This window comes from Sceloporus undulatus, chromosome 8 (genome assembly GCF_019175285.1).
Source record: "Sceloporus undulatus isolate JIND9_A2432 ecotype Alabama chromosome 8, SceUnd_v1.1, whole genome shotgun sequence".
In the NCBI taxonomy this organism is placed as follows: Eukaryota; Metazoa; Chordata; class Lepidosauria; order Squamata; family Phrynosomatidae; genus Sceloporus; species Sceloporus undulatus.
The window spans coordinates 1,582,458-1,595,230 of record NC_056529.1 but is presented as its reverse complement, the minus strand read 5'-3'; the positions used below and the strand labels follow the sequence as shown (position 1 = coordinate 1,595,230).

At 56.9% G+C, this 12,773-nt stretch overlaps 2 protein-coding genes across 2 annotated transcripts; one reads left to right on the top strand and one right to left on the bottom strand.

The window, feature by feature from the left end:
- The first annotated feature begins 6 nt into the window (after nt 1–6).
- On the top strand, nt 7–8,031 carry KIAA0895L (KIAA0895 like). The gene is made up of 6 exons (XM_042438218.1): nt 7–800; nt 1,630–1,773; nt 2,375–2,507; nt 3,850–4,155; nt 4,829–4,926; nt 5,249–8,031. Exons 1-6 carry the CDS (start codon nt 192–194, stop codon nt 5,411–5,413), a joined length of 1,455 nt encoding a protein of 484 aa, XP_042294152.1. The 5' UTR covers nt 7–191; the 3' UTR covers nt 5,414–8,031.
- Nucleotides 8,032–8,183: 152 nt separating this feature from the next.
- Nucleotides 8,184–11,676, bottom strand: CIAO2B (cytosolic iron-sulfur assembly component 2B). Its single transcript, XM_042437757.1, is given in 12 exon segments — nt 8,184–8,440; nt 9,936–9,981; nt 10,474–10,520; nt 10,523–10,550; nt 10,552–10,602; nt 10,689–10,738; nt 10,741–10,770; nt 10,876–10,908; nt 10,911–10,940; nt 10,943–10,969; nt 10,972–11,486; nt 11,588–11,676. Coding segments are annotated over 12 exon segments (1,044 nt in total). The 3' UTR covers nt 8,184–8,342.
- Nucleotides 11,677–12,773: the final 1,097 nt, after the last annotated feature.

Genomic DNA, 12,773 nt, shown 5'->3' with positions numbered 1-12,773 from the left:
TTCTTTCCAGACTGGGGGGTTGGTGGCTCCTGCTCTCTTCCTGGCCCTTTTCGGGGGTCCTGCCAGAAGACCACCTCTTTCTCTTCCCTTTGGCGACAGGGTCTCCTGACAGCCGATTGACCGAGCCGCTGACCAACACAGACAGGGCTGGGCTGATGGAGACGTGCTGAGCCCAGGCCCCCCAGAGCAAGATGGTGCTGGACTCCGGGTCTCCGTCCTTTCGCCCGCCTCTGCCAGGCCTGGGGGTCTTTGGCCCAGGCCTGCCTCGGGGGAAGGGTACCCAGAAGGCGGACCCCACTGCTTCCCCCCTTCCATATGACGGCTTCCACCGCCGGCGGCTTCACCCCTTCCTTTCGCCTTCCCTCTCTCTGGACTCGGACTCTTCTGGTGCAGCTGCTGGGGCCCGGACCAAAGCGGCACCTTCCAAGGCCAAGGCCCCTCCAGGGAGTGGGCCCCCAAGTGCAGGGGCCCCAGTGGCCCGCAGCCTCCCATCCGTCCGGACTGCCCCCTGCACCTGGATGCGCCGCAGCGAGAGCATCAGTGCTGTGAACCGTAGGGGCCGGGGCCAGGGCCAGATCCGCAGCGCCAGCTCCCTCCCGCACATCCCCAGGGCCAAGGCAGCAGGGGGCAGGAGGAGCCCATGCCTGCTGGTGGCCCTGCGGCCGGCCAACGTCGAGGAGGAGAAGGCCACCTTCTTCCGGTCCTCCTTCACCTACAACCCCCAGTTTGAATATGAGGAGCCGCTCCCCGAAGCCGTGCTGGAAAAATACAAAGAGGCCTCAGGACAGTTCATCCCGCAGGTGAACAGAGAACCAACAGACCCACCGCTCTCGGTCTCTCGTCTTTCCCCGGCCACAGCCTTCCACTCTCCTGGCTCCTTGCCTTCCTTTGTTTGTTTGGGGCAAGTCTCTGGCTCACGCTGTGATCAGCAATGGGGGTGCAGTATTGGGGGGGTGAAGCGCAGCTGGGGGCACTGGGGACCCTATGGGTGCTGCCAACTGGAAGAGGCAGGGTCTGCCCCAGGTCCAGGTGGCTTTCTGGCAACTTGCTGAGGGTCCGGAGCCTTGAGGGTCCAAAGCCCTTGGCCTATGCAGCCTCTTGCTGGGTGAGGCTTTTGGGAAGGGAAGCAGAAGCGTTACCTCAACGACTGCAGGCTGTTGAGGCCTGTTTTGACCAGGAGTATTTGGTTGTCCATTTGCCTCCCCAAAAAGCCCACTTGGGACTGCACCCTCCCATCAAACCTGGGCCGGAGCCTCCAGATCCCAAACCTGCATTCAAGTTTGCAAGATCTCCCCTGTTTTAATTTCAGGACCAAACACCAACTTATGGGGCAAGGGTCTTGTGGAGGGATTCCTAGTCCTGCAAAATGCCAACCCATGGGGCTCCTGGGGAGAGGAAGGAGGGCAAGACACAGAGGGGAAGCTGAGCCCACCCAGCCATGGGCAGTCTATTGGCAAAGAGGCTGCAGCACTTTTGGGGGTCTTTTGGAGGAGGAGTTCAGTCTCTTTCAGAGCCTTTAGGACTGCAATGGACTGAGCCTGGGGGGGGGGTGTCTTGGGTGGCAGGCTGGCCACTCTCTCACCAAGGCTGATTTTGTAATGAATGTGTGTGTGTACATGTTTGTTGCAGGCTCTGGGGATCATCAATGCTGTCCTGGAGAAATACGGCACTTACGAAAATTTTGAGGCGTCCAATGGGGGGAAACTCCTCAGCAAGTGCCAGATCTGGTCCATCGTTCGGAAGTACTTGCAGAAGGAAGGCTGCTCTGGAGAGGTGAGGCTGCTCTGGGGCAGAATGACCAAAGGTGCCTTTCTGGGGTGGCCCAAGGGCTTCTTGCCCACCAAAGTCCCAGCAAGGCTGCTTGGGAGGATGCTGGCATGGCATACTTTGTCCAGAGCCTCCATCTCAACCCAGGGAAACCTTGTGCAACTGAAGGAAGTAGCTGCCTGGATCACATTATGGGCATGCCTTCCATCCAGACTGCTTCTGGGCAGCCACATTGACTCGCATTGGCTCTCCTGCGCCTGCCCTGCAGGTGATGGATGGAAGGGTGCCACATGAATGTGGACGTGGGTAGGTGCACTGACCAGTTGTTGGGGCTGCTGGTGGGCTCATTTGGAAGGGCAATGTGGACCTGGCAGGGGGAGGGCACTTGTAGATGCACAGGACAGTGCTGGGGGAGGCCAGACAGAATCCTCCATCCTCCTCGCCTGCCCATCCCTCTGTGGTGCAAGGCCTCATCTGGGCTTTTTGCTCAGTGTTGCATTTTGCAGGGGTGTCCTGCCCACCCAGTTGCCCCCAGGCCCATGGGGCTCCCTGGCTGGCTCTTTGTGTGCCCTGACCGTTCAGCCATCCTTCCTCTGTCTTTTCCTAGGTGGTGGTGCAGCTCACAGAGGACCTCCTTTCCCAAGCGGTGATGATGGTGGAGAACAGCCGCCCCACTTTAGCCATTAACCTCTCAGGGGCTAGACAGAACTGGCTGGAAGGGATGCTGCGCCATGAAATAGGTCAGGGGCCCCAAAGATGAAAGAGACATCCTCTCTGGGACTGGGGGGGGGGGGGTAGAGAAAGAAAATAAAAAAGCCTTTGGTCTGTGGTGGATGGGGGGCAATAGATGGATGTGGGGCGGACAAGCATCTTGCATGAGGTGGGGGGGGGGGGGGGGGCAGTGGCTGGGCTCTGGGCGGGGGGAAGGAGCCCCTTGGGCAGACCGGGTTGGGGGCTTTCCCATGGGTCTGACTGCTTTCCCTTGAGACGGTCCTCTATCAGCACAATTCTGCTTAATGGGCTAATATTTCTATTAGGAAGGTTTGGCAGTAATGGAGTATTAAAGGCCAAGGAAAGAGGCTACTTAAACTTGTAAGTGAAAAGGATCCACCCGGATCCCTCCTCCTGAGAAACTGCTTCCCTTTTTCTTTCCCAGGATCCCATTTCCCCCCGTAGTCCTGATCCTCAGTGAGGGTCCAGTTGGAAACCTTCCAGCAAACAGCTTCCCCACATGTTTAGTTTCCTTCCCAAGAACCAACTTCCCTGGGGCTTAAGACAACCGTCTAACTCACTGCTAGCTTAATGTTTTGGACTACAACCCCTATCACTCCCCAATCAATGCTGTTTCGGGAGATGGGAATTGTAGTCTATAAAACTGGAGTGCAGTGGGCCGAGGAAACTGGGTTTCCTTTGGTGGCTTTTTCATTCTTGAGCCACCGTATGTGCTTACATAGGAGTAAAAGCTACTGAATCCATTAAGGCACTTGTTCCCATGGAAGAAGTGGGAGAACAGAGCAAGAAATGGCTGAAAGTGTCCCAGCCCCTACCATCATCCCTGGAAAGGCTATGCTCTCCTTTATGTGATATAGGATTCATGACTTGGGGGGGGGGTGTCTTGGCCCTTGGGAGGACTCAGAATTGGCAGCGAGGTTCAGGTCTTGATCCACTGACCTGACTGGCCCTTCAGCGCTTAACCTCTTGGTGGTAGCTGCTCCTCAAGGGGGTGCTACTCAGAGAGAGGGGCAAGTAGCCTTGAGGGACCTTCTGCCAACTCCATGACCCTTGCTGTTTTAGTAGGCATTGCCTCTCACACCATCATCTCTCTTTGTGCGCATAAGGACTAGTACCTTGCTTTCTGATATAACGCTACCACTACTGCAGGCCCCACAGGAAGCTAAATACCAAGGACCAGCATCAAGTTTCAGAGGAGGGAGCTCCGGTTAGACGCTTACTGTGTCTGTCTGCATTTGATGGGTTGATTGGCAGAACCCGCTGGCAGCAGGATGGTCTGGGCAAGTAGCCATCTTGTCCAGGAGGGAGGGATCCTGTGGTGACCGACGGCCTCTTCTTGCCCCTTCGCAGGCACTCACTACATCCGGGGGGTCAACAACGCCCACCAGCCCTGGCACAGCCCCGAGGGCCGCCAGCAACTTGGACTGCAGGCTGCCAACCCCACGGAGGAGGGCCTTGCCAGCCTCCACAGTGTCCTCTTCCGCAAGCAGCCCTTCCTCTGGCGAGCTGCCCTCCTCTACCACACCGTCTACCAGGCCAGCCGACTCTCCTTTGCTGACCTCTTCCGCCAGCTGGAGCCCTTTGTGAAGGACCCTGATGTGCGCTGGGAGTACTGCGTCCGGGCCAAGCGGGGCCAGGCCAATACCGCGCGGCCTGGTGAGGCTGGCCGGTGGGCGAGTGGGTGGTGGGCAGATGAGGGTTAACCCAAGGACTGAAGGACCAAAGTGGTGGGCGAGGCAGAGCCAGCCAGAGATGGGCAGTTCTCTTTTCCTGCTGGTGTCAGGACTTTTTGGTACTACAAGGAAAGCCTTTGCCCAAAGTTCTGCCTAACCCATGGGAAGGAGGGGGCACAGGATGGTGTGTGTCCTTGTGGCCCATGGGCTGCTGTCCCCCAGACCCAGTGCAGCAGTTAAAGGCTGCTTAGAGGCCTCCACTGACATCCAGGGAGGTTTTTGGAAGCCTCCTTGGAAGGGGCAGAGTGGGGGGCAGCCAAGACAGGAATGAGAGGGAGGTGGGCAAAAACTGGGGAATGAAAGAAGAAGGGAGGAGGACACAAGGGGAAAAGGCAAATGATGGGAAATTAGCGGAGTACGAAAATGGCAGAAGAACAGGTGGTGAGCAGAACAGAAACCCAGGGGAAACAGCTGGGATGGGGCCAGGCTGGTGATAGACATGCAACCCAGACCAGTTGCCCAGGAGGAACGTCCCACAAGTCTGTGGCCACCGCAGCAGGCCCAGGGGCATTTCTGGCAATTTGCTGTTTGTGGGGTGGCAAGCACCCTTGCCAGAGAAGGGCGAGTGGACCAACGTTTCCTCCTTCCTCTTTCAGGCTGCTTCAGCAAAGACCAGGTGTACCTGGATGGGATTCTCCGGATCCTGAGGCATCGGCAAACCATTGACTTTCACTCCTTGGCTGCTCTGGGAAAGGTAAACATGTCAGTCATTCTGCCTGTGGATGCCTCGAGCTGGGGGGCTCCTGTAGGACTCGCCCAGATTCATCTCCAACTTGGGAGCCAGGCAGGTGGTTAGTGAGCTAGAGCACTATCCTTCCTCCAGGAGACCTGGGGGGTGGCTTTCTGGGGACCCCCTGGAGACCTTGCCATGCCTGCTGTGCTGCCTGTTGAAAGGGGATGAAGGGGCAGGAGGGCTGCCCCTCTCCACCTGTCTGGCAGCAGGCAGGTCCTGTACTGACCTGTGAGGCTCACCTGAGCAGCGGCAAACCCTGAGGCACAGGTGCTCTACTCCCCAGGTGTCCTATGAAGATGTGGAACGCCTGAAAAAGGAGGGGGTGCTGGAGAAGGCCCGGATCCCCCACTTCATGCAGGACTTGGGGCGCTACATGCAGCAGCTAGACCACATTGTCACCACCAATTGTCTGGACGATGAGGAGCTGGAACAGCTGCTGCCAGACTGAGCTGGTTGGGCTGCCTTTGACCCTACATGGGGCTGATTACCCCAAGATATGGGGCAGGGGGTTGCTGCTGGAAAGAGTGCAAGAGCAGCTCCCAGCTGTGCTATTTATTCTGTATTTACTGGGTGCTTCTGGTCATTTGGAATCTAGCCCAGAACTGGTCTGGATTGCCACTTTCTTGCCCTGGGCTTCCATCAGACGGGCAGCTCAGAGATTTCAGAGCGGATGATAGATGAAGTCTTTGAGTGGAAGGGAAGCCTGGGATGTTTAACCATCCAAAGTTCTTCATTTGTGTTGGGGGGAGGGACTGGGGAGCATGCAGAGTCTCCTGGGGGGTGGGAGGAGGAAGGGAAAGGCCACCTTCTCCAGCCCCATGGCTAGGAAAGCTCTCCTTTGACAAGCAGCAAATCCAAGCTTAGTGTGGCCATTCTTAGGGAGGTGGGGGTGCAGCTGAGGGACTCCTGGCCCCAACATCCTCCCTGGTTTTGACCCCAGCACACACATATACAGACATATACAGACACTGCCCTAACTGCCGGCCTGCCTGCCTGAAGTCTTCCTTCCCTCCGCCAGAGTCCCTTCTGGGGGTGAGGCCATTGCCTTATTAAGACTAGTGGTGGAGATGATAACTCCTTGCAGGCCCACAGTTGCTGTTCTCTTCCACAGTGTGGCACAGGGCAGATGGTAGATTCAGAGTCAGAAGAGACCGCAAGGGCCGTCTACCCCAGCCCCATTGTGCCATGCAGGAATTCACAGGCAAAGCACTCCCAAAAGAGGGCATGAGCCATTTCTTTCTTTCTTTGGAGTATTTATGTCCCGCTCTTTATCCAGAAATGCTCTCAGAGCGGCTTACCATTTTAAAATTAAGACAGTTCCTTGCCCTTAAGCTAAAAAGACATGAGGCAAAAGGAGAAGGGAATGGTGGTGGGGAAGGGATCAAGTTCAGTGGTGGTTCCCTCCTTCTGGGCCCAGGGCCATGGCAGATGGACTGGAGGGAAGGTTAGGGCCAAGCGCTCTTTAAAGAACTCCAGAGGACAGTCCACCACCTTCAGAGGCAATCTGTCCCCCTTGAACAGCAAGCAGATAAGTAGAATCGGAAGCAGTGCTATGGAGAATTGTATAGATTTTGTTGAAAGAGTGAGGCAAGAGAAAAAGAATGGTCCCAGTGGGGTAGAAATGCTGCTTCCGGAGGGCTTCACAATTCTGTGGGTTCCTCCTCTTGTATGTCTATTGGGGGGGTGTGCCTTTGGTGAGTTTGCAGTGAGCCCTATTCCTCCTCCTGGGGATCAGTGGTTAGACAATGCATCCAAGGGGTAGGGAGCGGGGAAAGGAAAACAGCAACAGGCGATTGCATATGTGCAAGATTCTGATGTATTTGAATGGGGCTAGTAATACCACAATGAAAGGACCTGTCTGTTCTTCAACATTATTTTTAGACGGGCAAAAGGATGCGACAGCCCGTTAAGTTAAGGAATTCCATGCTCCAGCATGGGATGAAAGCAACTTGGTCTCCCTGCCCCATTTTGTACAAGGGCTTAGAAAAGGTGGCATGGAGGCTTTTGCCCAGTCCAGCTTTCTTTGCTGGCAATCAATAGGCGAAGCAGAGGCTTCATCCCAATGCCTCACCTGTCTCTTTCCTAGAGGAAGGTGCTGCCCATTGCAGACTATGCACCCTCCCTTTCCCCCTGCATTAAGGAAGGAGCCCTGTATGTTTCAAAGAAGGAGTTCTGCCAGCAGCAGCCTGGTCTCTGTGCTTACTTGTGGTGTCAGGCATGTTTCGCCAGCTTAAGTGCTTGGTTTAGAATCGGATTTGCTTCTAATGAGGTAAGAAGGACCTTGGAAGGGCAGCGGGCGCTTGAGGGCAGAGACAGGCCCATTAGCCAGAGACCCATAAGTGAAGTGTCCATCTGAGGTGCTGGGGTGGGCAGAGATGCCAGCAGCTGAAGGGGGGCAACAACCAGTTTTGAAGCAGAGGAGAAAATTGTGAAATCCTGGCGGTGCTTCCAAACATGCAGCAAGGGGAGGTGATGCTGGCTGAAGCAAGTGGGGCTGAGCCATCAGACCCCTGGGTTGTTTGGCAGGGGGAGAGGATGCCAGACCCCTTTCAAGTGCCATGATTCTGGCACACTTGGGCAGGCATTGGGGGCATATTTTCCCACCCTCTTTCCTGCCACTGAGGCAAAGAGACAGGCAGAAACGTTTACCGCTGTGTTCAAAGCCCTCCTTGAGCCCTACATAAACGTGTGTGGGTGGGTGTGTTGTGTGCAAGTGGCTTGGCTAGCCATGGGCAGAGGATAGCTTCCAGCTGCCCACCTCCAGTCTCTTGTCTCTGCTGGCTTCCCACAAGTCCTAAATCCCAGTCTCCCGCTGCCCACGGGTAACTTTGCAATGGGCCTGTGTTGCTTGCTGAATTCCCTGTTTTAAAGGCAAGAAGTGTTAAATCCCTCCCTTCGCTCCCAAGTGGGACTCAGATCTGTGGTTGTTTCTCAGTGGTGGAAATTGTAATGGCTCTTGAGCCCTGTATAGCAAGCAGATTATGAAGCTCTGTCAATGCTGAAATCTGATTCTGAAGTTATTTCCAAACATCACTAGTGCAAATATTAAAAGGAGATTATAATTTAGGCATGCTAGTCCCCTTCCCTCTTTACTGATTCCCCAATGGGCAATGTGGCCCTGATCACAGAACGCATGCAGGCTTAGAGCGCTCTGATTCCAAAATGTTCTTTTAACAAAGCACCAGTTTTCATGGTACATCTTCCAGATGAGGCACACCTAAAGTAGTGAAGACCCTTTATTAAGCAATGCAAAAGAATTACAATTATCTCAGGAAGACTGGAGTACAAGCACAGAATACCAGCCTCCAATACGAACAGAGCTGAACACAAGTCTCGCCTGCCAGCGTCACACAGACATGCACCACGACACACATGTTTCATGGCCGTCCAGACAAGCACTGGTTCACCACCTCCAACAAATGGCTGTTTTCCAAGGCAGCAGCCACTCTCTCTTTGTCTGCAAGTTGCTTGTTTACTGGGGACTAGGATCGCATAAGAGTTCGTTAAGACACACCATGCCCACTCTGCTGGGCTAAATGCTCAGCACAAAGCCCCAATCTTTCCCACATTTCCCTGGAGACCCCAACCGCCCAGGGCATCATGCGCACACAGTCCGCCTCGGAGAGTGGTTGAGTAGCCCAGAGCAGCTATGAAGGCGCTGCAATGCCTGACTGTAACCCTGCTTCCTTTGCTCACGCGGCTCTAGCATGGAAGACATCTTTTCCACAGCTTTTCCTTGAGCTGCTGGCAATTAATACTTCCATTTGAGGAGCTATTTGCATTTCTATTGTCTCAAGCACATGGCTTTTTCTTGCTTACTCTGAACCACTTTTTTGCCCTTTTAATGCCCATTTTTGATTTCTGCAACCCAACTTTGTTTAAATATCTTAAATCATTTTGAACCATCACCAAAACCCTGTTTCCTTTCGCACGCTGATCCCAGACTGTTTGAGACCAAGCCAAAATATGCCAGGTGCTGTGCAGCCCTCCCGCCTGTGTGCCTCCCTCCCTTGGGAGAGCTGGTCATGCATTCCCCAGACCCGTGACCCGTTTCAACTCCCAACAGGTCATTTCCTCTGAAAACAGTTTTCTTGATCACTCCTAGCGAAGCAGCGTGGGGGGGTACTTCCCATTTTCTCGACGAAAAGGACATCTCAGGATGTGCAACTGTCCTGCATTCTAAGCTTTCCTGCCCAACCGCATCAAAGAGCAGGTGCAGTGCACAAGGGACTTGTCCTGGGCTCACATCCCCACCAGTCAGCCATGATGCTGTCCAGAGCCCCTTCAGCCATGCAAGCTTACAATCTGAGCCCTCCCTGTGGCAGATGACCATCCAACCTCCGCGTAAAAGCCTCCAAAGGACCATGCTCCCAGGCAGCCTAGCCCACTATGAACGGTCTTAACCTCAAGACAGTCTTCCTAAGTTGGAGGAGGGATCTCTTTTCCTGTGGCTTGCTATTAGGACTCTGTGTCCTATTCTCTGGAGCAGCAGATGAAAAGCTTGTTCCACCCTCTATATGAGTCAATCATGTCCCCTCTTAACCTCTTTTTCTGATCCTAAACACACCTAAACTGCTGCTCACAGGACTTGGTGGTTTCAGACCTTTTCACCACTTTGCTTGCCACACTCCACGATTGTCCACATCCTTTTTGAACAAGGATTCCAGGTGAGGCCTGAACACAGTGCATAGAATGAGATAACCACAGTTATACCATTGACCGTCCATGCAGAGAAGTCAACACACATCAGCTCCAAAGGTAACAAAATTTCCACCAAAGAATAAAGTGAGCCTGATCGCAAGGCAAGAAGAAGAAGACTCAGACCTGGGAAAATTCCCAGTCTGGAAAGCATCCAGTGACTTAGACTAATTTCAATGGCACCCAGTGGATGATCCTCAGAAGAGGGGCAAATGCAAACCGGGAAGCGAGCGCAGGCAAGGCCTCGGGGCTCTTGTGGCGAGAAGGCTTACCTGCATGCTCGAGGCATGAGTTCCCAGGCGTAATGTGGACGTCCACCTGACAGGAGGAATAGTGCAGTGAGCGAACACCTTCATCACACGAGGTCACACACTACTGCAACATGGCTTCCTCACCTTCAGCAATGGCATTCTTAACGGGGGCTGTTTCTGACCCCACAAAGAATGGCACGGATTGCCCTCCTGCTGTATGGGTCCGGACAGCATTAAGTGGCCGCCTGCCTCTGCCAGGATCCCGCAAGTGGGCTCTCTGTGCCTCTCGGCAGGCCTGGATTCTGGAGCTGCAGACCGAGGAAGGAGGCCTCTCCTGGAAGGACGTCAGGGCGCCCCAAAGCCCGCTTCCCAGGGAAACGTTGTAAGGATGAGCCCGTTTCTTTTGCAGCCACCAGCCCCCCCAAACCTCTTGGCTGCCAATGGCCCTCATTCCAGGAAGAAGGGCCTGGAGGCTGCGGCCGGTGAGGGCCAAGCACCTCTGTTGGAGGCAGGCATGGGCCCCAATGGCCCTCCTCCTCCCTGGCCCTGTGGGTCTCACCTTGAACCTCCTCGGGAGCGAAGCGGATCAGCACTTCACCTTGATGAGAGGCCGATGAGGGTGGCCATGCTGCAGTGGCGGGATGGTGGGCGTGAACTCCACCGAGACGGTGCTCTCCGCGTCGTTCGCCTGCGAGGGAGGAAGGGAGGGAGGAGTGGGCCCCTTGCGCTGCGCCCCTCGGCCCTCCCTCCCTCCCGGAGCCCCGCCGGGGAGACTCGCCTGCACGCGCCGGGCTCGACCACGCGGAGCTCCTCCAGGGTCAGCGGTGCTCGGGGTCCTGGATGGCGCGGATCAGGTCTGCGGGTCAGGCCTCGTCAAGGAAGGCGCAGCGGCCAAGCGGGCGGGGGAAGGGCTCCCTCGCTCCCTCCCCGGCCCCCCAGGAAGACCCACGGAGGAGGATACCGAAGACCTCGCGGGCGTCGATGGCGTCCGGCGGCGCTCGTCCTCCTCGCGGGCCGTGAGCGGCGCTCGCCCTGCCGCCGGAAGACCAGTGGGTCGCGTTCTCCAGGGGCCCAGCCGCCGCCGGAACCGCCCCCCGCGCAGGGCCCACCATCGCCGCCTCCTTCCCCGCCGCAGGGGGCCACTTCCGGCCTGACAGGAACCGGAAGCCGAAGCGCGCCCGGCCTCTCCTTCCGGCCACCTCCCTCGCTCCTTCCCTCGCTCGCCCCCTGGCGGTGGCCGCCCTCCTGCTCCCGCCGCTTGCTTGGGGGCGCCGGGGGGCTGCTGCAGACGGTTCCACACGTGGCTGTTGACGCGTGTCAAGGCTGCCAATGCAGGAAGGAGTCTCAAGGGGTCCTTCGGGAAAAGTCAGAAGCGGCCTTTGGGCGTCCCTCCTCCACTCCCCAAAATGGAGGCCTTGGAAGCCCCCCCTCGGTCCTGAGCGCCTTCTTCTCTGAGGAAAAGGCCAGAGCCCGCCGCAGCGCCAGCGAGGGGCAGCAGGGGGCGCCGCAGCCCCCGGCCCCCGAGGAGCAGGAGAGGGAGAGGGAGAGGCTGCTCCCAGGGCCCGGCCCGCGCTTCCTTGGCAAGAGGCGAGGAGCCGGCCTCTGGCTTTCCCTCCAGTTAATGATTCCAGCAGCAGGGCCCTCCTGGCCTATTATGCCTGGCTTATGATTGCCTCTTGGCTCCCGCAGGCCAAGCCCATAAAGCAGCCAGGGCTGCCCGGGCAGAGGGGAGAGCGGCCAGTCGGTCAGAGGGCTGCATCATGGCCGGCCGCTGTCCCTTTGGCCGGCCGCACTCTCCTGCTCACCCTCTGGCAACGAGCGCCTGGGCTTCTGGCGGCTGGGGGCCAAGGTAAGGGGCATCCACTTGCAGGCCCCGGCCTCCCTGGGCACTGCCACCTGACTGTCAGAGGGTCTCTGTCTGTGGCCCAGGGGCGCCCATTCTGCAGAAGGAGCCCTCTTGCTTCCTTTGCTGGGCGACTGGGCTTCAGGGTGACAAGAGCCTAGCCTTCAGCGAGGCGCCCCGTCTGTGCCCACATGGGAGCAGGTCTCCCCAGGGACAATGGGGCGCCTTGTGCCCTTTGCCAGGGCTTGGAGCGCTGCGCTGGGCTCCGCGGGGACTGTCGCAAGGGCACTGGGCTTTGGGCAAGGTCTCTCTCAGCCTAGGGGAGGAGTGTTGGCACTCCTTCTCTCAGTGATAAACCGGTCAAGAGGCCTGCAGGACTGAGAGGCTGGAAGCTGGAGCCGAGCAGAAGGACATCATGACAACAAAAAGCACTTTAGGAAGAGGCCTTCCCTCTCTTGCATTGTGGCATGCTTGCCTCGTGTCGTCAGGAATCTTTGCCAGGGGCAGAATTCCCCCTTCCCCTCATTTTAGCTCTTATTTCCCAACTGCAGCTTTTGGTTTCAGTGCTTGGCTCTCCTAGCCCTCTCTCTTCCTATCCTGCTGTAAGCCAGGCCTGGCTTTTCCATACAGCAGAGCCTCATGGCCCCTTTCCTTCCTTGTGACCCCGCTGTCTGCACACTGGCTTGCCCCTGCCCTTGCACAGGTCCCAAAGGAGCCAGTCCAGAGGTAGCCACCCAACTACGGCCGGCTGCGAGGGAGGCAGGCGCAGGTGAAGGGCACCCAGAAGCGGGTCAGTGTCTTCTTGGGGGTCCCGTTCGCCAGGCCCCCCACTGGCTCTCTGAGATTCTCCTCCGCAGCCGCCTGCAGCCTGGGACGGAGTGAGAGACGCGATGCATCTTACCCCGGTGTAAGGCGGCCAAGCGCTGGCTTTTTGCTTTGCTCTCGTTTGGCTGGGGGGGGGAGGGAACAGCTCTGGGAAAGGAGGCCTTGGAGGAGGCAGAGTTCGGGGAACACCT

Bases quoted from the DNA above. Each gene is read 5' to 3' on its own strand.
- KIAA0895L (XM_042438218.1), top strand. From the start codon at position 192: ATGGTGCTGGACTCCGGGTCTCCGTCCTTTCGCCCGCCTCTGCCAGGC. The intron at 801-1,629 runs GTGAACAGAGAA...TGTTTGTTGCAG, and splicing joins CAGGACAGTTCATCCCGCAG to GCTCTGGGGATCATCAATGC. The intron at 4,156-4,828 runs GTGAGGCTGGCC...TTCCTCTTTCAG, and splicing joins GGCCAATACCGCGCGGCCTG to GCTGCTTCAGCAAAGACCAG.